Source organism: Doryrhamphus excisus, linkage group LG3 (assembly GCF_037039965.1).
Source record: "Doryrhamphus excisus strain RoL-2023G ecotype Guam linkage group LG3, RoL_Dexc_Guam_v1.1, whole genome shotgun sequence".
Classification (NCBI taxonomy): domain Eukaryota; kingdom Metazoa; phylum Chordata; class Actinopteri; order Syngnathiformes; family Syngnathidae; genus Doryrhamphus; species Doryrhamphus excisus.
This window is the reverse complement of record NC_136359.1, coordinates 9,086,761-9,109,244: the sequence shown is the minus strand read 5'-3', so window position 1 is coordinate 9,109,244 and position 22,484 is coordinate 9,086,761. Positions and strand designations below refer to the sequence as shown.

The following is a 22,484-nucleotide window of genomic DNA, read 5'->3' as shown; positions in this document are numbered from 1 at the left end:
ACCGTATATCTTACAGTGCGTTGTAGAGGGGGACAAGAGACCCACACGCACGCATATATTAAGCCAACTCCAGTGTTTAATCCAAATTATCCTTGGATTTCCAGTGTTTTTGATTCTAGGCCTTACCGGCTGATGACGCCACATCCTGCGGCGGTTGCGATGCAACCCTGAGGGATCGTAAATCACAAGACAATGGCGTCATATCTACAGCAAAGGAAACTATGTCGCCCCTGGGGGGTCGTAAATCACATGCGATACCGCCCATGGGGTGCCCTAGGGTGTCATAAATGTCATTTTGACAGGGTTGGAAAAACATACCGGCGTCAAAAGGTCATCCATCAAATTTTGACACAAACCTGATTCTCTTACTCTCTCTTATGAGCTCCAAAGTGCTAAAACTTAGCACTGTTGTCTTTGTGAAAACTGAATTTTTGCATCTAATTTCACTGTGCAGTGAATTTGGATTTGCATTTGGACTGTGCATAGTGATACCTGTCCACAGCAGCGACACTGCCATATGTATAAATAGATAGAAATATGGGAAGAGGGAAAGTGATTGCTCCCTCATCATCACGGATGACAAGTTATGCGTGGCTCCACAATGTCTGTTCGACAAGATGCTCACCGTGAAGGTTGTTCAATTTCCTTCTTTCTCGGTGGCGGTGACCGTATTTGTATGAGCTGCTGTGTCCTAATTGGCTCTATTATAAGCCAGTGCTATCAGCGGAAAAATAAAAATGTATTTTTTCCCCCAACATTGGCACCCTGTTAAAAAAAAAAAACAAAACAAAACCTTCCCCGCTTCCATTTGCAGCCTCATCTAAATTGATTACTTTGACATCCTCAATCTTCAAGTTCAACAAGTTGTTTATTTATAGAGAAAAAAAATCATCTCTCGCTCTCCCAACCTAATCTGTCCTACGGCTCTTTTGCTCTTGAGCTGACAGCTTGTAATGGCTGTGAATTGCATGAGTCCACCGCAATGACAGCAGAATTGAGATGGAAGACATACTACAAGGACAGAGGCGCATTTGGCTGACAGTGGTCTTTCTCCCTCTAATTGAATCACAATGTTTTCTTATTAAAACTCATTTCCAGCAAAACAGCCATGTTAGGTTAATTCAGTGGTTCTCAATTATTTTCTGTCATGGTATCGGTTTTCGGCAAAAAAAACAATATCAGACGTCCCTAATGTTGAGTACTATAAATGTGTACATGTTGGCAGGTTTGCGCTAAAATGCCAGTTCTTACTATTTGAGAAGCACTGGGTTAATTGGCGACTCCAAATTGTCCATAGGTATGAATGTGAGTGTGAATGGTTGTTTGTCTATACGTACCCTGCAAAATAACTGCCGACCAGTCCAGGGTGTGCCCTGCCCCTCACCCAAAGTCAGCTGGGTTAGGCTCCAGCATTCCCCCGTGACCCCAGAGAGGATAAGTAGTGGAGAAAGTAGTGGAGAAAATGGATGGGCAGATGGATTTCCAGCAATTCCCTTCCATAAAGGATGAATTGTTGCTACATCTCTATTGCCCTCCAGTGTTTGCTTTAGTAAATCACACCTTGGGATCAATCAAGGGACATTTTATCAACAAAAAGTCTTGGGACGCACATCTTAACCTTGTATGTGTGGTATTTGGTAAGTGATGCTTGTAGGTTTATGTCAGTGGGGGTGAACTGTCGGGGGATGCAGTCCTGCCAACATGTACAGATTATAGTACTCAACATGCAACTTGACTCTTGAACACGCTTGGATGCTCTCCATTTTGTTGCATTTTCCTGGTTTCAGTTTGTGGTTGAGTCTGCTCAGTACAGATAAATGTATAGATATTATCAGTATCGCTATTATATCAAATCGGGGGGGCCTGAAAACATTTCTGCATGACCATAAACCACTGGTTTATGTCAACACTCCTCTGAGTGGGTGACTCACATGGACATAAGTGGTTGTTGACATAACTGAAACTAGCCATTGCATACACTTTCACTTGGGACTTTTGCCAAAGGCAATTATTATAGAAATCAATAATGTGTCTATTATTATGTTCTTTTTGTTGTTCTGAATCTAGTGGCATTGACGAAAAATGTCCATTTACTCTCGTAAATACAGTGCATCCGGAAAGTATTCACAGCGCTTCACTTTTTCCACATTTTGTCATGTTACAGCCTCATTCCAAACTGTATTAAATTAATCTCTTACCTCAAAATTCTACACAAAATACTCCATTATGACAATGTGAAAACGTTTTTTTTTTGACTTTTTTTGAATTTATTAAAAATAGAAAACAAAAAAATCCCATTTACATAAGTATTCACAGCCTTTGCCATGAAGCTCAAAATTGAGCTCAGGTGCATCTTTTTTCCACTGATCATCCTTGAGATCTTTCTACAGCTTAATTGGAGTCCACCTGCAGTAAATTCAGTTGATTGGACATGATTTGGAAATATAATAACTGTCTATATAAGGTCCCACAGTTGACTGTGCATGTCAGAGCACAAACACCAAGCATGAAGTCAAAAGAACTGTCTGTAGACCTGCGAGACAGGATTGTCTTGAGGCACAAATCTGGGGAAGGATACAGAAAAATTTCTGCTGCTTTGAAGGTCCCAATGAGCACAGTGGCCTATCAGCAGAAAACCACGTGCCCAAACGCCAACGTTTTTAGTGACGATTTGTCGCCTCTTAGCGGATTTTGACGGTACTGCGTGAGATTTAAAAAAATGCTAGTGCCATACATTTCAATAACAAAGGTTTTATTAACAATTCAAAATGATCAAAATCATCAGCCTTCACCTGGCCCTAAACCCTAATGACAAGCATCATCCACAGGAGGGTGCCATGTTGGGCACTGACAACCTATCAATTCATAGGGGAGACACAATAAGTGTAGTTATACAAGTTGTATATTTATACAGTGTGGGCAAGTGAGTTCTCCACTGCATCATACAGTATATTGCACTTTGAAAGCTGGAAAGTTAAAGTTGTATACAGGTTTATCTTTAATGGAAGACTACAAGGGAAAAACAGACTACACATTATGAATGGCTTCCTTGTCTTGGCCATCCTTTAACATTCAGGTGGCTTTTACTTTACATATTATGACAAATCAGACACACTTCTTTTTTTTGTTTCATCATAGGAAATACTTTTCCAAACATTTTCTCTTTTACATTAAAACACTGGAATTTTTTTTTTGCCCCCAATAACTGTGAGAATCTGTTGCCAGGTCAATCTTAGCCTGGAATATGAGGTCTTCTTTGTATTACAAAGTAAATAAAATATGGGCAGACTTCTTTTTTGTTTGGTTTAAAAATGGCAGCACTGTAGTATAGAGTGGGGGGAGAGGGGTGGACACACACACACATGATGGAGGACGGTGGGCAATGTTTCGCCGATGCCACATGGGTGGGGCCTCAGCTGGTTACCAAGCAACAGAGGCCAAAGAAGCGTCTCTTCCTCTGTCGGACCATCGGGTAGGGAGACAGGTTGAGCAAACTGCTGTCATCTAAACACAGCAACAGAGGAACTACAGTCAAAAATAAAGCATAGAGCTTTTTATTTATTTATTTTTAAAGTTTCATAAGTGAAGATAAGTTACCTTGGTTCTTCAGTGGTAAAGGCATTGTCTCCCTGAGTTTACTGAGAAGGTTCTTCATATCCCGCATGTCCCTGCAAAAAATAAATACAATAAAAGTACATTCTAATGTGTATGCACACCAAGAAGCCAGGAAGTAGTATGTAATAATAATAATAATAATAATAATAATAATAATAATAATAATAATAATAATAATAATAATAATAATAATAATAATTATTATTATTATTATTATTATTATTATTATTATTATTATTATTATTATTATTATTATTATTATTATTATTATTATTATTCCATTCTCTGCTTTTCTGAATCATGGGGTCCTCCAACTCCACCGGGAGTACACCAAGGCATTCCCAGGCCAGCTGTCCGGAACACTATTGTCTATATTATAGTCTACTATTGTCAAACCACTTTTTGAATCATCTTCTTGTACTTCTTGACAACACAAAATAACACAGTGCAGTTGACTTACTTTTCTATGTTTTCTATGTCTGTGGCCACCAACCAACAGAGTTGAGGACACTCAGTGGGTGAGGAAGAGGTGTCCTCCAGGATGGGGATGTCTGAGCTCTCCTCCGCCTTCCTGTCCAGCACTCTGGATGGGCTGCAGATGTCTTTACCTGGAGCAACATCCAATAGGAGGCGCCACAGAGAAATCAATGGTTCAAACATGCATGGGAATTGTCTGTGTGCATTTAATACCTTTCCTGTGGAGCTGCAGGGAGCCCAGCAAGCAGAAAGATTTCAGCATCTCAGTGATGTACATTTCCAGACAGCACTGCAGCTGGATGAAGAGCCTGCAGATCTCAGGGTGGATTTCACCGTCCTCTGGCCTGAGGCACAAAAATGCATCATAATCAAGCGTATGTTCAGTCATAAAACATGATGCAACAATAAATATGACAAATAAGCCGCAGAGTGATCAAGTCTACTCCTTCGTTTTACTTGAAGCATTCTTCCAAAGAATCCTAAGTAATGGCATGCACCAACATAAAATGTCCATCAGAGTGTGTCTTATTTACCTACAGTTGCCTCATCACGTTATGATATTTTGCTACAGCAGCATACATGCTTAAATATAAAGATAATCATACTGTAACTGAGCTTATAACATATAATGAACATTTTTCATAAAAATTTTGGAGGTACTACAGTCTTTTACAGCTACTTTTCATGCACAAATGACATGGCACAAAAAACATTAAGGTGCTATGCCGTAGAGTTTGCAAAAAATTGAATTAAATTATAATTAGGCCACAAGCTTTCCAACTGTACCAAGCACAATTCTCTCCGACTTCCTGTTCTGGAGACACAGCACATTTTTGCAAGTTCTGCCGACTTCCGGATGTCACAAAAACTCGGGAGTGGTCCCAAATTAAAGCTTGTGGTGCCTTTTTTTTGGGGGGGGGGGGTGAGGGTGATGAAAATCCTCCTTCGTCCCTATCATCCTTCATTCTTCATCCTTCAACCCTCTCCCTAACCTCAACCCCATCCCTAACCCTATCCCTATCCCTATCCCTATCCCTATCCCTATCCCTATCCCTATCCCTATCCCTATCCCTATCCCTATCCCTATCCCTATCCCTATCCCTAACCCCATCCCTAACCCTATTCCTATCCCTATCCCTATCCCTATCCCTATCCCTATCCCTATCCCTATCCCTATCCCTATCCCTATCCCTATCCCTAACCCTAACCCTAACCCCAAACCCAATCCCAACCCCAAACCTATGCCTATTCCCAACCCCAACCCTATCCCTAACCATAACCCCTATCCCTCCCACAAGCACTCCAACGGTACCAAACCCTAACCCTCTAGCTACTAACTATTGGGCACATGGCATCCCTTGGACTTGCCGTCTGTCAGGGGTTCATTTCAGAATTGTGGAGGGCCTCACCCATTTGGTGTATCGGTCAGCCTACCCTCAGGTCATCATCCGCAGATAACCAGCCAACCAGGACTTAGAAGACATCCTTCATTGCGTCCGTCATCGACACCCTTCTTGGTCCTCCCATCTCACCTGGATTGATTAAACCCACAACACCCTCGAATGCTTGGTCACATGGACCTATGGTTCCCAACCTCCTATGTTTTTCTCCCAAGAGTCATACCTATCTGTTCCACCTGCCATAGGCCCATTGTGTTTCCAGGACACCCGTGCTGACGTGTCCCAGACTATACTGACCGTCACTGCCAGTGATTACCAATCACGGATTACCAATCCAGCCAAGTGGTATGGCTGTCATCTCCTGATTATATCCTGCTGGGGTTTCCAGAAAACCAGCTCCAGGTTTGGTGGGTCCCAACAAGATCGACGCCATCATCAACCCCTTGGCTGTCATTATCTGGTTGCCTCCTTCTCTCAAGGTCAATCTCGTGTTCCACATCTTCAGTCTCAAGCCACTCTCAGTCAGATTAGCCCTCCGGCGGTGCCTCCTTCATCCATTTCCATCTGCCTCTCATCCGCAATCTACACCACTCTTAAGACATGCTTCCAGGCTTGTTCAACAACAGATTGTTTTCCAAGTTCATCAGTGTCCAGCATGTTCTCCTGCTCGTGCCTTTCCGGCTTGTAGTTTGTTTTTGCACTTTGTCTCTACTACAGTCGCTGGCATGTGTTGCACACATTTATATTCTTTGTTGCTACTTTTCCGTTGCTTTTGTTGTACTCTGTTGGCCTTTATGTTGATACTTTCCACTATCTACAAGTGCACCCATACAGTACATTGGGGTTTTACAGTCATGCTTATATACACAGTGACTCTAAGCACTCACCCTGATATCAAGGACAGACTGTGGTGAGCGGCCCTTGCCATCTCGCAGCCTTTGGTTCTAGTCCTCAGCATCTCGGCCCGTAAGGTAGGACAGTCCACTGTGATTTCGCCGATGGAGATGACCAGCTCACGATACAGAGCCACCAGCGTGTTGAACTCTTGGACAATCTGTATTTACGACATAAAAATTATATTGTCATTAATGGACTATTATGTCATCTCATGTTACATTATCTAATAACGGTGCTCACTTTTCACTGATTGCAACAGAATAAGCTGCCCATATTAAAAACTGTAAGACACACTGCACTTCTAACCACGACCTACACAATGTATCCCACTGGGCATTTTCTGGACTGCAAAATTACAGCTTCTCCACCATGTGGGAAAATAGGTACACTTCTTGTTCATACAAATATATAAATGAATTATAGAAAACAACAAAATAAAAGCAATAAAAATATAAAAACTATTGATAAAAATAATTGTAAAATATTAGTATTAGTAATTATAATAATAATTAATTATAATAATAATTAATTATAATATAATTAATTATATTAGTAGTAGTAGTAGTAGGGCCGTGCAGCCCTAACAGAAAACAACAAAATAAAAAAATAAAAATATAAAATAATTAATAAAAATAAATAAAATAATTATAAAATAAATATAAAAAATATATGTGTAGTAGTAGTAATGATAAGTAAGTAGAAAGTATAACAATTAAACAAATTAATTGTACTGTGATGGATAATTATAATAAGAGTTACAGTGAGAATTATAATACTGCAATGATTTTTTTTTTTTTGCATCAGTTGTCTGTGCAGGTGCACCGAATAATCTTTTCAGTGAATGCAAAGGTGTGTGTGTGTGTGTAAATATATATGTAAATACACATGCAAAAAAACAACATACTGTATAATTTAACACGCAGCGCTGTCAAAACAATAAAACTTTTGATCGTTTGGATGTCAAAAAAGTCAACATAAACTGCAAAAGACAAGCAAAAAAAACAATGAAATTGCCAGATTATGCTATAATTAGTGTTGATGGGTCATGCTATGCTGACTTTGCACCACCACAGAGCCCAAACAAGCTGCTTTCCATGAGCAGCTGCAGCCTATATATGATGTTGCCATGCTTCCCATACTGTATGTCTGTCAGCACTGGGCACTCATTCATGCACCATCCCAAAATGACATACTGTATATCCAATGCAGCATCCTGCTATATGCACATCACACAGACAGCCAGTCTGGCATGCAGATATTACCCTGTAGTCGTATGTGCGTGCACAGAAGAAACCAGCATCGTGCACGGCATGGATGTGTACGTATATCAGCCACCTACCATCCTGCAGTCGGCCAGGGCGCGCTGGGCTCTGCGGCTACTCTCCGTGCTCTCCCTCCGCTGGGGGTCTCGGTAGAGAGGCTTACCGATCTGGAAGATGGTCCCGGCCGATTTGGGGCGGTTTTTGCGCCCATTCGATGCAGAACTCATGCATACACACACACTAAGAGAACAGTCGTAATAGAGAAGGATGGATCTTGCTATAGCGCTCCCACCCCTCCACCACCTTCCTCCTCTCCTCACACAACTCCACTTCACACCGTCCTCCCCTCGACTCACCCGGACTCGAACCTGGCTTATGGCTTTGCGGCTGTCTCCCCCTCCACGTCCACCCTCCCTCCACCTCCCCAGAGTGGAGCCAGATGTGCTCCGAGATGGGAAAAGATGAACAGCAGGAAGAGGACGCACGCCTCTTCTCCGCATCAAGTCACCTTCACTCCTGCGGCTCGGTGCAGTGTCCTCCTCTCTCCTCCTCACGCAGCCTCAGCATCCCGCACAATGCATCCATGTCTTGTGTGCTTCCCACCAAGCACCAGCATGACGGCTGATGACCATCTGCTGTGCTTCCACACTCAAGAAGGCTACAAACGTCACCACCTAACTACCCCCCCCCCCCCCCCACACACACACACATGCACACTTTAGCTTGCATTCATGTCTTTGGGAGCAAATGTTCACATTCACCCCCCCCCCCTCCCCCCAACCCGGTCTCGGTTCGGTTCCCCCTGGGCTTGTAACCTTGCAGGAACATTTTTACATCCCAAATATGCTTAACCCACAATAACATTATGCCTTTTTATCACTGCTTTAAATGTGTTTAATGGCAATTTTATGTATAGTCTTATTATGCAATGGACACATCATTAGGTACACCTTCACGCTGAAATACACGCTGAAAATACTAGAAATACTAGAAAGCTCTAAGCATATTGCAGTGCAGTTTTACACCCCAAAATAGTTTAGTATAATACATTTGTTGTACATTTTTAAATCAAATGTTCATATATGTATTTTTACACATGTTCATATTTATTAAACAAAAACCATAAATTGTGTTGGGGGTATTGTATCGTATTGATGGACAGGGCAGGACATTTTTTTTTAAAGTATTTTTTTCATGAACAGTAATTTCGCTGACTTAAGCATTATTATTTATGTAAAGGCAGAATTTGTGATACCACTTTTGTATTGGATATCATTTAATAGTGCAGGTGTACCTAATGTTGTGTCCCTTTTTTCCATTTCATTACACCGATGGTTCTCATGATCACAGCGGTATCTATTCTGTTTCCCTCTTCCATTTTCGTTTAATGGCTGACACTGTTGTTGTCTAAACTCCACTCGCCACCCCATCTAAACACACTCTTATCATCATCATCATAATCATGTTGTCAAAAAGATGGGAAAAAGAAGTAACAGAGGACGCAGAAGATGAAGAAGCCAACAATCCAGTTGACCGAGTAGATGTATATGATGACCATCTCCATGTCAAAGTGCCACCCATGGGTGTCATCATCAAAGTCCAAAGCATCCAGACGGTAGGCTCCTCCACGGGGCAACTGATGCCGAACCCTGGGACTGGAAGGCCTCCTGAAACCTGGATGAGACATTTTTATGTATCATGGTGTATCATACAGTGACGATCCTATTGTGAAGTGTCACCTATCCTCATGTGTGTGTGGGGGGGGGGGGGGGGGGTGCTGGAGCCTATCCCAGCTGTCTTTGGGCGAGAGGCGGGGTATACCCTGGACTGGTCGCCAGCCAATCACAGGGCACATATAGACAAACAACCATTCACACTCACATTCATACCTATGGACAATTTGGAGTCGCCAATTAACCTAGCATGTTTTTGGAATGTGGGAGGAAACCAGAGTACCAGGAGAAAACCCATGCATGCACGGGAAGAACTGTGCAGCCGGAGTTTTGTCAGTAAAGCTTAAAGGAAATCTACACTTTAAAAAAATGTTGCCTATCATCCACAATCCTTTTGTGAGACATGAACAACGCACATAATTCCAGCCACTTTTCAAAAGCCGTCCCTGTCTGTACTGACCATCTTACCAGTCAGGTGTCACTACTTCTTTGGCATAACAATGCAGGTCACATGATATGTGAATGGATGCTTGCTGGCGCTTTCTGAGGTTTTTCAGGAGGCTTTAGCTTTAGCTGTTGTTGTATCTTTAGAATGCATAGAAAAGAGAAAGACGTGTTCATGTCTCACATACGGATTGTTGATCGGTTTATCCATTTTCTATGCCACTTATCCTCACAGGCTCACGGGGTATACTGGAGCCTATCCCAGCTAACCGTGGGTCGTCTTAGGTAGTACCATTGTGGACCCTTGTTCCTTACCATTGTGAGTTTTTATGCTGTTTTTACCTCCAAATATTCTGAAGAGCTTCCTGCAGCTTGGAAGAGGCCATCTTGCACAACTTGCCTTCTGGAAGTTCTGCTTCCGACACAGGTATTCCTTTGGGAAGATCGTCCTTGCTATTTGGTTTAACTCTGTGAGGAAAAAACACAAAACGATGATTGCGTTTGATTTATACATGATGCATGATGAGACTCTCATCTTGTTGCGTCTGCATGACCTTGGCTCAGCTAATCAACACAAGAAGCAAATTACCATCGTCATAATCACCATTGAGAGCTCTCATCTCGTTCCTCGTCCGTCATTGTGACCGCATTCCGCTCTCCACTTTATGGCTCACTTTCTCCTGCCTCCATTTACAACTAAGACCAGTGGGGGTCGTTTAATTAATCATGCATACATGGGGTCGAATCAGGCGACATCATCTTAAAAATCATACAATCCCAATATTAGGTACAATAATACCTAACTGGCAGAAATAGTCCAACCTAGGCATGAATTGTACAATATGTAAGTCTATTGTGGTCCTCACTGTAATTCTGTTAACCATGATATCAATATTAGTCTATGAGGAATTATTATTGTTAGTATTACAGAGGAATTTAGCAGTAGTCTTATTGCTTCATCCCAGCCTGCAGCTTCCCCCACTTGACGCCATGCAACCATCATCATGGATGGACTATGGACTCACCCTTCTGGAAGAAGACATGCGTGATGGTGGTCCTGCAGAGGGGGCAAGGGGTGTTGGCGGGACAGTTCCTGGCCAGTGTCCTCAGGCATGGTTCACAGAAGATGTGCCTGCATGGCTGACACATGTACGGGCTGAAATAGACGTCCAGACACACTGCGCAGATGTACCCCTCTTTGTCGCAGACCACTTCATCATCATTATCATCACCATCATCATCGTCGTCGCTGCTACTGCTGCTGCTAACGTTAGCTGTGGAATTCTGAGGAAAGGATAATACATTCATTTTAAAGATGCAGTAAGATGATATTATTCCGAGCACTAGCACACATAAAGCATCACTATGTAACAAGTAGTCGTGATAAATTCTAACTTGAAATCCATGGTGTAGTGGTAACCCCAGAGCATCTGCTTGAATGCTCAACAGTAGTGGTGGACCATCCAGGACACATGTAATGTTGCGTTAGCATTAGCGTTAGTGCAAATGTTCCCGTTCAAAGTTGCTGGCAGCAATTTTGCATATTGGTGGACCAGCCAGGACACCTTTCAAGTTGTAGCATCAGTGCTAAAGTTATGAATTATTTATTTTGAAAATGTGATTATGTAATTAATATTTCTGTTTAGCTTCTAATGTCTTTGTGAATTCATGAATGCATTTTGAAATGAAGCATCTTTACTATAGTCATCAACAAAAAGAAGCACCATTTTTCCCATACTGAATAGAATTCTGAGCAGAGACAACTCCAGACATCTCTCCACTTGTGTTTGTATTTCTCCCACATGAAACCCCATCAACGACTTAAAAGGATACATCATCACCGCTGAAATATCATCTTTAGTGTCGAGGTTGATGTACTTTTTGCCTCTATTATTTGACGCCCACATGCGCAAAATAATGTGTTGCATGAAAAAGTGAGATTTTGCAGAATGAGACGTCTGTCGCTTTTGTTTTCTCACATCCTCAACTGTATCAGACACCTACAGTAATCCAGGGAGTGTAAGGTAGAACATACATGTATAGGGAATTGTTGCTTATGCCAAATGGAAAGGCTACGGGGATGACTTATACCTTTTTTTTGTTGAGAATGGATATGTTGCTAAAACTTACCTATGTACTACTGCTGATTACTAAAGAACAAAAAAAGGTAGAAACAAACTTCATTTTTCTGATGAAATATGACTAATGAAATAAGTCTCGTCTTTCTTTTGGCATATTGCATGTCTATATAACCCAACAACACAATATTCTGTGTGCCTTGAATAATCAGTTAAAATCATCAAAAATGGCCTATACTGAGAGGGAGAAACGGCTTTTGGGTTAAGAGACAAAAGGTTTCAACTTAATGAGAAAAAAGTTGTACTTTTATGAGAAAATAATTTAATTTTAGTAGTTGGAGGACACAGGATATATATATATATATATATATATATATATATATATTAAGAAGAAGAAAAATTGCTGATGTATGAGGGATGATAATGCCATTTTAGTAGGATAGAGTTGAAATATTAGACAAAAGATGTATTATCATGACAAACAAAAACTGAAATGGTCATTTTTGTAAAATTAGTTTGGAGGAAAAGGTCCTTATCATGGGAATAAAGTTATGACAAAGTCATAATTAGGGCCGCATGGTGAGTAAGTGGTTTGTATGTTGGCCACACAGTCAGCTCCTTTCATTTTTCACTACGTGGTCCTTGCTTGAAAAGGTTTGGACACCCCTGTGCTAAACAGTTAATTTCAACTTTGTGCTGCCCTGTAATTAATGTTGAAATTATGATGTGTGCTTAATTTATGTTCATAATGTCCTGCAGGCCACTAAAAAGCGTGTTTGGTGTTTGTGTTTGCACAATCTATGTCGCTTGTTTTGATACATTCCTTATCAAATGTCACACGTCTCCTCAGGCTGCCATCCCAGGAGCCCACATACACATTTTCTAAGTCCCAGAGATGAAATCATCTGGGAGGATGCAGACAATATTGCACCCCCCCCCCTTACCTTGAAATACACCACATAACTACAGGTGACATTTCTTGACTCCTCACACCGGGGTGGAGTGCGGTGCGGAAGTGAGGAAGTGTGGGGGGGATAGTGGGCGAACTTCCCGAGTAATTACCACATTGTCACCCCCGTGGAACTCCAGGGACTTCCCAGCAGAGAAGGTGTGTCATTAACACATAGCAACAATGCAATCCCTGGCAATGAGCCGAGGAACATCCTCCTATGGGGAAAGTCAACTATACCCTCTCTGACCTTTGTGACCTGTTGGAATGGGGCTCTGTTGTTTTGACAATGTCAAATGGTTTCAGTGAAGTCAGCAAAGTGTCTATTCTGAGCCTATCCAAGATGGCCGACCAAAGAGATAGAGTCCAACTACCTGGAATTGGATTAGGACCTGGATTAGGAGGTGTTGGGTTTCATCCATGAAGCTTCACATCCAGTAAATTTTAAAGGTTTGTTAAGGCAAATAGACTCTAAATCTGTCTAAATCTTCCAAAACTCACTTTTCAGCAACTGACAATTTTTTGGCCAATGTTCCATTTTTTTAGACTGTCAAATGACAACCATTTATCAGCAAATGACATGTTTTTTCTCGCTTTTATTCTGGAAAAAAAACCAAAAAAAGACATTTAACGCTGTTGGACTGACCATGCAGGAGAAAAGGTTCCTGTTAAATTTGTATAAACACAGAATATATTATATTCCTGCAGAAGAATGGTTTGACAATAATAGATTATCACTGAACTTAAATAAAAATAAAATCATACTGTTTGGTCATAGTAGAAAAGACACGTACAAGCAAATACAAATAGACATTGAAAGGTTCAAGGAAATTACATTTCTGGGGATCATAATAGATGAAAAAATGAGCTGCAAACCTCATATTTCAAACAGCTTGAATAATGCATATAATAACAATAACCTACTACCTAAAAATGTCAAGATTCAAGGTGAACTCAGGTCTTTGTATTGATGCATGAATGAAAGTATTTATTCTTAATACTTGTGTCCATACAGTATAATATATGAGGGCCCGTAAATGTGCTAATATGTATCAAATGTTCAATGTGATTCTATTTACTTAATCAGACACAGCGACGTGGCAGAAGATGTGTGGCAGCCAATCAAAACACAACTTGCTCTTTTGTCCAAGCGCTATTGAAGTGCCCTCTGCAGCCAAGCCTCATCATGCAAGCTAATTCAGACACAAGCCCACTTCAGGCAGCGCTGACAATGTCTATTGAGATGAACTACGTGTTGACAAGGCTGTGGACGACCTGAGTGTTTGACCAAACAAGCCCGTATAGACACTACTTGGCCATTTGCACATGTTGTACCATCACAAAACTGTTGTGAGGATCACACATTTATGAATCCTATCAACCCAGTAGAACACTTTACTCCCAGAATTTAAAATTACTTGCCACTGCTACAATTTTTCAAAGTAGTTCAAAGTTATCAGGCTCCTTTGTTATGGAAAACTAATCTCTTAATACCCCTGAAATGCTGATATGTATCAGAAACACTCCCCTATGTTCCTATACCTATACTCTATTTTTGTATTGATTTTTAGTATATCTCAAGCCAACCGTTCGAGACAGACGGCCGCCCAACAGACACTGGGTTCTTCCCCAGAGGGAGTTTTTCCTTGTCTCCAACACCAAGTGCATGTGTAAAGTGCCATGAGATTTGGCGCGATATAAATAAAGTTGAATGGGCCGAGTGGTTAGCACGCAGGCCTCACAGCTAGGAAATCTGAGTTCAATTCTACCCTCTGCCATCTTTATTTGTATGTTCTCCCCGTGCATGCATGCATTTTCTCCGTGTACACCGCTTTCCCCCCACACTTCAAAAACATGCTAGGTTAATTGGCGACTCCAAATTGTCCATAGGTATGAATGTGAGTGTGAATGGTTGTTTGTCTATACGTATGTGCCCTGTGATTGGCTGGCCACCAGTTCAGGGTGTACCCCGCCTCTCGCCCCAATACAGCTGGAATAGGCTCCAGCACCCCACTGCAACTCTCGTGAGGATAAGCAGTAAAAAAATGAATGAATGAATATTTTCAAAAGCGTAACTAGCACGTTGCTCATAGGGCTACATAATGTGATATATGTTATACTATCATGTATGTAGAGGGCTTGTGAGGACAATCAGTATCTAATACCTAGTACCTAGTACCTAGTACCTAGTACCTAGTACCTAGTACCTAGTACCTAGTACCTAGTACCTAGTACCTAGTACCTAGTACCTAGTAAGTGTTTCATTATGCCGGGTGTGCTTCACCTGCAGCTGAGTCTGTCGCCATCGCTCCTTCCTCCTCTGCCTCCTGCTGAGACATTTTATCCTCTTCCTCTCCCTTTTGCTCATCCTCCTCTCTCCAACTGACGGCAGCTGCTGAATCGGGGTCAAAGGTCGGCTTAACATGTCAATCACTCCACTGCCCCCCACCTCCTCCTCCTCCTCACGTGATCGTCCTGTCCTCACACAAAATGGATGAGGGTCTCTGCTGGGAGAGCTGGGTGGCTGAACTGCAGGTGTACTGAATGATGAAGGTCTTTGAGGGGATGCTGGAGTGGATCTGGCTTGAATGGAGGTGGTTGCTCGTGGGTTCACACTGATGATGGGGCTTCCTCTTGGCACGTTGTTCGATCCCTCTGCATCAGAGCTGGACAGACTCTCCATACTTTCTCCTGAGGCATTCCCAATAGTCGCAATGCTGATGGTCTTCCTGATGTGTGACCATCTTTCATCTTGTCTGCTCATATGTCCTTCTTCATCTTGCTCATCTTGTCTGGTGAGTCTTTGGACTTTCCTTCGGGGAAGTTGGTGTCTCACCAGCTTCTTCACACTCCTCAAATCCCCGCTGGCCCCCACCTGGGAGCTCATGGTTGCACCTTTAGGCACAGCCAACCAGCTAGCTAGCTAGCCTGCTCTCTCCCTCTCCATGCTCACTTCCACTTCTTCTTGTGGGTGTAATGCTTTCAGGTGATAATTGAGCATATAGGGACTGTTCCAGTGTGCAGGAGGTGAACCCTGCAGTCGCCCCTCGCCTCGCCAACCACCCAGCGAGCCCCCCTGGGACATTCCACGCTGTGGAACAAAAAGGAAAAGGTCCACCCACCCCACCCGGTTACAATAGGTGACAATAGCGCGAGGCCCTGCCATGGTCCTTTGTGTCAAAACACAGTGCCGCCACAGAGGATGAATAAACCAGATCCAGCACCTTTCCCCCCCCATGTGAACTCATGTGCATTCAGCTTTTTTCCCTCCATGGATAGCAGAAACTGTGTTTGGCTTTTGGCACAGAAAACAATCAAACAGAATTTAGTTACACTTGGGATTTCAATTTATTCCGCAAAAAATGACATATTTGCCACACAATTCAAGTTTTTTTTAATATATGTAACACATTCAAATAATTATGTCGGTTTGAAATTGTAGTTAGTGATCTGTTGGGGTGTCCAATATTGCGTGCAATACTGTCTGAGAACAGCAGATGGCAGCAGCTGTCCTTACGCCCTCAATTGACGCTGTCCCTGGTCCTGAAACCACCTTTTTTGCACTGCCTGCCCTTTAATGAACTCCCTTTCACTTCAATCCAACATAGTCCAATTTTAGCCCATTCAGCATTTAAATATTACATTATTCATTGTAAAACTACCGAGGGTTAAAAGATGTTTCACCTTCCACTCCAGCCTGCGTCAAATCTTCTGGTGTTTGAAACAAATCTCCACAATAAATGGGCAACCGCTATAAGGAAGTGAAGAGTTAGATGTGAGAGGCGCACGTCGATGGAGCTGAGAAGTGAAAAGGGGGGAGCAAGGGGGAGCGGAGCGCCTCTTAAAGTGGGGGAGCGACCTCCTCGCAGTCTGACGTGTGAGACTGCTGCTATAAAATCATCCACGTCGTCACCAAGCTCAGATGACTCTAAGCACCAGTGAGCGCGTCCGACTGTCAACTCTCACATGATCACATACGCACATGTAAAGCGTGCACACTCACGCACACACACAAACGAACACAAACAAACACGCGCACACACATACACACGGCGTGCGTCATGCGTCCTGAGAGTAACTCGGTACCTCGGCTGGAGCGCGTCAAGACGCACACGATGAGCTCCATCGGCGGCAGCGGCTGAGGGCTGACAGCCCGCTTCCCTGCTCACCTCGCCCGGCTGCATGCCCTCCCCGCACCGCCCCGGGAAAGTTGCACTCCAGCTATGGATTACCTCACTGCCAGAGGCAACCACAGCAACGCCACAAAGGGCTACCCTCCATGGGTGGAGGTGGTCGCGGACTGGCTCGGCTCTGACAACGGCACCGGTTCTGCAGGATCCTTCCCCTACGTGGAGCTGGGCTACCAGGTTGTCACGTCCCTGCTCCTGGGGGCCCTCATCCTGTGCTCCATATTTGGCAACGCGTGCGTCGTGGCTGCCATCGCCCTGGAGAGGTCCCTCCAGAATGTGGCCAACTACCTGATCGGATCCCTGGCCGTGACGGACCTCATGGTATCGGTGCTGGTGCTGCCCATGGCGGCCCTGTACCAGGTTTTGAACAAGTGGACTCTCGGCCAGGGGATCTGCGACTTGTTTATCTCTCTGGACGTGTTGTGCTGCACGTCCTCCATCCTGCACCTGTGCGCCATCGCTTTGGACCGCTACTGGGCCATCACGGACCCCATAGACTATGTCAACAAGCGCACCCCGAGGAGAGCCGCGCTCCTCATTAGCGTCACTTGGCTGGTGGGCTTTTCCATCTCGATCCCGCCCATGTTGGGATGGAGAAGCGCCGAGGACCGAGCCAACCCATACGCCTGCATCATCAGCCAGGATCCGGGCTACACCATCTACTCCACTTTTGGGGCGTTCTACATCCCCCTCATCCTCATGCTGGTCCTCTACGGGCGGATCTTCAAGGCGGCTCGCTTCCGGATTCGAAAGACAGTGAAGAAAGAGAAAGTAAAAGCTGACAGGTGTTTGACTTTATCTCCGGCGGTGCTCCACAAAAAGAGCAACGGAGAAGCCGGGGGGAGGGCCTGGGTCAACGGCGCCGTGCAGTTCGGCGACGAAGGCGAGTCTCTGGAGGTGATGGAGGTGAGCAGCTCAAAGAGCCACCTGGCCCTGCCCAACACCCCGCAATCGTCCTCGCACGAAAACCTCAACGAGAAGAACTGTGGCGCCAAGAGGAAGCTGGCCCTGGCCCGGGAGCGAAAGACGGTGAAGACGCTGGGCATCATCATGGGCACCTTCATCTTCTGCTGGCTGCCCTTCTTCATCGTGGCTCTGGTGCTGCCTTTTTGCGCCGAGAGCTGTTACATGCCCGAGTGGCTGGGCGCCGTCATCAACTGGCTGGGCTACTCCAACTCCCTGCTCAACCCCATCATCTACGCTTACTTCAACAAGGACTTCCAAAGTGCTTTCAAGAAGATCCTCAAGTGCAAATTCCACAGGCCGTGAACGTGACATTACACTTTGGGTACACCTGCAACAATTCCCGAGATCCAAATCAGGAGCTGCATTATCAACAAAGATTGTAATGAGTTTGCAATGAGCATTAACTTTTTTTAATTTTAATTTAAGAAAATAATTATCATTATGTTTGCTGTGCATTGGATCACATTGTGCGTATTGACAAGGTAAAACGTTTTGTAGCACAGCACCCCCTACAGTTGTGAAGTTGAACTTACAGCACATAGAGACTCCCATTTGATTGACGGGTGTATTAAGTTGCTATTTTTTAATGAATAAACAGTCAAGAAAAGTAAAGTAACTTTACTTAGGGCAATATATGTTCCATTTAATACTATTTATATTTATATACAATACTGTCCAGTAGTATTTTTACTGTATTATTTGTAAGATTATGTGTTCTCCATTATTATTTAAAGCAATATTAAATAAATTGAAAAATTAAATAAATTAATTAAATAAATATTTGAACAAATAAATAATATACATATTTATTAATTTTATATTATCTATACTTTATATACAGTATGGTTATTTAATTAAAATGTAATAATTTAAGCATAATAAGCATAATAATTTTGCAAATGCAGTATTCTGATCCATCTCTGGATCTCATGAGGGTGCAGGTGTACCTAATAAAGTGTCCACTGAGCTTTCATAGTGAATCACGTTTTGGATGATTAATATGAGAAAGAATTAATCAAGGGGAATTGTTAACTGACTGTATGGAGAGCATAAAAAGAACAATAATGCACAGACTTGAATTCAGGCTCAGTATGTGCTGTGTGTCTATGAGGCCTCTGGTGCCACAACAAAATATGATCATACGTGCCAGCTCACCGTTTATCCAGTGTCGTGCCCACTGTGTTTGTTGCCTGTATGCAACAGCAGTCAGCGTTGCCGTGTGCTTAACCCATACATGTCTTTGTCATGAGACACATGAAGGTGTGTGGGACGGGTAACATCATGAGCTTTGTAGCACTGAAACAACAATAAAAAGCAATCCAATTCAGCCTTTGAGCTAATTATTTGTTAGAAAAACAAGAAGGAATGAGGCAGAAGAAGAAATGCAGGGCCGGTTGTCAACGTCATATATCTTCATATGCATTACAGGGCATTCATCTTGTACGGTATTGCTTGGGAAGAGAGGGAGACAAAGCAACTTATCATGCTCATGATCAGGTTATCAGTGTGTCTGAGGCCTATCTGCAAATGGACACAAACAAAACACAGTCGAAGTGGCACACAACAAAGATGCAGGAGGTTGGGGGTTGCTTGCATGTTTTGCTTTTTACATCATAATGGAGGAAGATATGGAGGACCAAAACTGCCAAAATAATAAATAAATAAATAAAAGTGGAAATAAAACAAAAATGAAAAAAAATCGAAAAATTAAATACAAAAAATAAATATAAATGGAAATAAAAACCAAAATAATTTTTTTTTAATTTTTGAATCTTGTTTTTTATTTTTGTATTTATTTTTGCTTTTATTCATTTATTTATTTATGTATATATTTTTTTATTTCCATTTATATTTATTTTTTTGTATTTAATTTTTTGATTTTTTTTTTTCATTTTTGTTTTTATTTTCACTTTTATTTATTTATTCATTTATTATTTTGGCAGTTTTGGTCCTCAGAAATGCAGAAGGAAAAACTATTCAAATGAGGGGGCGGTCCTAAGTGTGTCTTGGGTTGAACTGTTCGCCTATTGGTTGATCGACATGTGAGTGCGAAAATCGACTAGGTATGCCTGCAAACGGCCACAGCAAGAGGAAGTATACAGGGAGAAAAGTATACATTTACCGGGACAATAATGGCGGGATCCACCAGGAAGTCGGTGTCCGAGCTTCTCAGGGACGCTGCCAATCGTTTGGATGATTTGGAACGTGGTAAGTATGAAACAGCTGATGTGTTACGCTTTTACTTTCGCACTCACATGTCGATCAACCAATAGGCGAACAGTTCAACCCAAGACACACTTAGGACCGCCCCCTCATTTGAATAGTTTTTCCTTCTGCATTTCTGAGGGCCAAAACTGCCAAAATAATAAATAAATAAATAAATACAAGTGAAAATAAAAACAAAAATGCAAAAAAATCACAAAATTAATACAAAAAAATAAATATAAATGGAAATAAAAACAAAAATAAAAATATATACATAAATAAATAAATAAATCAATGCAAAAATAAATACAAAAATAAAAAACAAGATTCAAAAATTAAAAAAACTATTATTTTTGTTTTTATTTCCATTTATATTTATTTTTTGTATTAAATTTTTTCTTTTTTTTCATTTTTGTTTTTATTTCCACTTTTATTTATTTATTATTTTGGCAGTTTTGGTCCTCCATAGGAAGGATGTGTACAAATATACCTCAACATTAGCTACACCTGCACAGCCAATTGGGAGATAATACATGAGGTTTGTCAAACATTCCAAGATAATACCTGCTTTTGACGGACACTGTAGGAATAATAATAATAATAATAATAATAATAATAATAATAATAATAATAATAATAATAATAATAATAATAATAATAATAATAATAATAATAATAACAATAACAATAACAATAACAATAATAATACAATTACAAAGAACTGTTGGAATAATCTCATATGATCGTAGTCTACTAATAATAGCCAATCTTGTAGTCTACTAATAATAGTCGATCAATAACTTAAATATAAAAAAACCACATATTCTAGAGCACGGTAATACATAATAATAATAAAAAATAATAATAATGATAATCTATAGATCTTCGGTCTCCCTCAAAAATCCCTCCATAAGCTACAACTGGTTCAGAACTCTGCTGCCCGGATCATCACCAGAACCCCCTCATCCCACGACATCACCCCATCCTGCAGCAACTCCACTGGCTCCCAGTGACTCATAGAATCACCTTCAAAATCCTTCTGTACACCTACAAGTCCATCTATAACTTTGCCCCCCCCTTACCTCTCTGACCTCGTCCACATTGTCAATCCTTCCCGCTCCCTCAGATCTTCCTCCTCCCTCCATCTCACTGTTCCCTCTACACGTCTTAGCACTATGGGGAGCAGAGCTTTCAGCCGCTCTGCTCCCCAACTCTGGAACTCATTGCCACCAGACCTCCGTAACTCTGCCACCCTTCCCATCTTCAAATCCAAACTCAAAACTCATCTGTTCAAACTTTCCTATTCTCTTTAACTGCTTCACATGCCCCCCCTATTTATTGTACGCTCTTATTTATTGTATGTTCTCTTTTATTTTGTATTTCATATTGGTGTTTTTTTATCTTCTGTACAGCGACCTTGGGTGTCCTGAAAGGCACTTTGAAATAAAATGTATTATTATTATTATTATTATTATTATTATTATTATTATTATTATTATTATTATTATTATTATTATTATTATTATTATTATTATTATTATTATTATTATTATTATGCATTCATATATTTATATTATAGAAATGTATAATGATTGTCGATGTAAACAGATAAAGGCAAAAATACCCAAGAATATTGATCTACTAAAATAATAATATCCAATATATAATATAATATGCAGGTATATGAAAATATTTTAAAAAGTAACTTCTAGAACAAGCATAATGGAAAAAATACACTCTAATAAATGTAGGGAAAAAATACTTACAATGAGAGAGTTTTAGTTGGATTGAAATTGCGATTTCCCAAGTCATTTCCCAAGGTTTGCAATGTTGACTGCATTTTATTATTACAGGCGTGCAGATCTGCAGTGCATCCTACATGACAGATATTTAATATTTTGGTTACCTCACCTAGCAGCATGAGACCGACAAAATAGTGTATGAATTATCCATGTGGAATAAAGAACAGCTCTCAGCATGCTACAATGCAAACTACAACCTCAGTGACAGTGGGAATTAAATTTAATAAAAATTAAATTATTATCTTTGTAAGGGCTGAGTTGAATTTATGTTGGATCTCATTATGTGTTCCTAATGTTGTGCCCTGTGAGTGTAGCATCACAAGTCGCCAATAAAGTCACAGCATGTGCAGGAAACCATTCACGCCATCCCCGGCATAAATCTACTTAGAGCGGATGAGAAGATTAACACAAAAATGGAGGAGGAAATACGCGTCTGAGGAAGAAGCCCCTACCGAGAGCTGCACGCCTCATAAGACAGGTGGCTTCTTGGCTTGTCGTCATGGCAACTTATCAAACCAAGTCATCA

At 41.6% G+C, this 22,484-nt stretch overlaps 3 protein-coding genes across 3 annotated transcripts; 1 reads left to right on the top strand and 2 right to left on the bottom strand.

Annotated features, from left to right (window-relative positions):
* Positions 1-2,582: 2,582 nt before the first annotated feature.
* On the bottom strand, positions 2,583-8,321 carry rgs7bpa (regulator of G protein signaling 7 binding protein a). The gene is made up of 6 exons (XM_058071758.2): positions 7,729-8,321; positions 6,380-6,546; positions 4,306-4,436; positions 4,076-4,223; positions 3,598-3,668; positions 2,583-3,504 (listed from the first exon to the last, which is right to left on the bottom strand). Exons 1-6 carry the CDS (start codon positions 8,149-8,151, stop codon positions 3,413-3,415), a joined length of 1,032 nt encoding a protein of 343 aa, XP_057927741.2. The 5' UTR covers positions 8,152-8,321; the 3' UTR covers positions 2,583-3,412.
* A 210-nt stretch (positions 8,322-8,531) lies between these two features.
* Positions 8,532-15,873, bottom strand: rnf180a (ring finger protein 180a). Its single transcript, XM_058070951.2, has 4 exons — positions 15,080-15,873; positions 10,794-11,052; positions 10,111-10,236; positions 8,532-9,325 (listed from the first exon to the last, which is right to left on the bottom strand). Exons 1-4 carry the CDS (start codon positions 15,680-15,682, stop codon positions 9,120-9,122), a joined length of 1,194 nt encoding a protein of 397 aa, XP_057926934.2. The 5' UTR covers positions 15,683-15,873; the 3' UTR covers positions 8,532-9,119.
* An 822-nt stretch (positions 15,874-16,695) lies between these two features.
* htr1aa (5-hydroxytryptamine (serotonin) receptor 1A a) lies at positions 16,696-19,278 on the top strand. Its single transcript, XM_058070574.2, has one exon. The coding sequence runs from the start codon at positions 17,019-17,021 to the stop codon at positions 18,252-18,254; it is 1,236 nt and encodes a 411-aa protein (XP_057926557.2). The 5' UTR covers positions 16,696-17,018; the 3' UTR covers positions 18,255-19,278.
* The last annotated feature ends 3,206 nt before the right edge of the window (positions 19,279-22,484 follow it).

What these genes read in the sequence shown, in the direction of transcription:
- htr1aa (XM_058070574.2), top strand. Translation starts at nt 17,019, where the DNA reads ATGGATTACCTCACTGCCAGAGGCAACCACAGCAACGCCACAAAGGGC.
- rgs7bpa (XM_058071758.2), bottom strand. Translation starts at nt 8,151, where the DNA reads ATGCGGAGAAGAGGCGTGCGTCCTCTTCCTGCTGTTCATCTTTTCCCA. An exon ending in CCCTGGCCGACTGCAGGATG is followed by an intron (nt 6,547 to 7,728) that starts GTAGGTGGCTGA and finishes TCGTAAATACAG; the next exon opens with ATTGTCCAAGAGTTCAACAC. An exon ending in GACATAGAAAACATAGAAAA is followed by an intron (nt 3,669 to 4,075) that starts GTAAGTCAACTG and finishes TATTTTTTGCAG; the next exon opens with GGACATGCGGGATATGAAGA.
- rnf180a (XM_058070951.2), bottom strand. Translation starts at nt 15,682, where the DNA reads ATGAGCTCCCAGGTGGGGGCCAGCGGGGATTTGAGGAGTGTGAAGAAG. An exon ending in GCATGTCTTCTTCCAGAAGG is followed by an intron (nt 10,237 to 10,793) that starts GTGAGTCCATAG and finishes TTTTCCTCACAG; the next exon opens with AGTTAAACCAAATAGCAAGG. An exon ending in GCTCTTCAGAATATTTGGAG is followed by an intron (nt 9,326 to 10,110) that starts GTAAAAACAGCA and finishes TGTCTCATCCAG; the next exon opens with GTTTCAGGAGGCCTTCCAGT.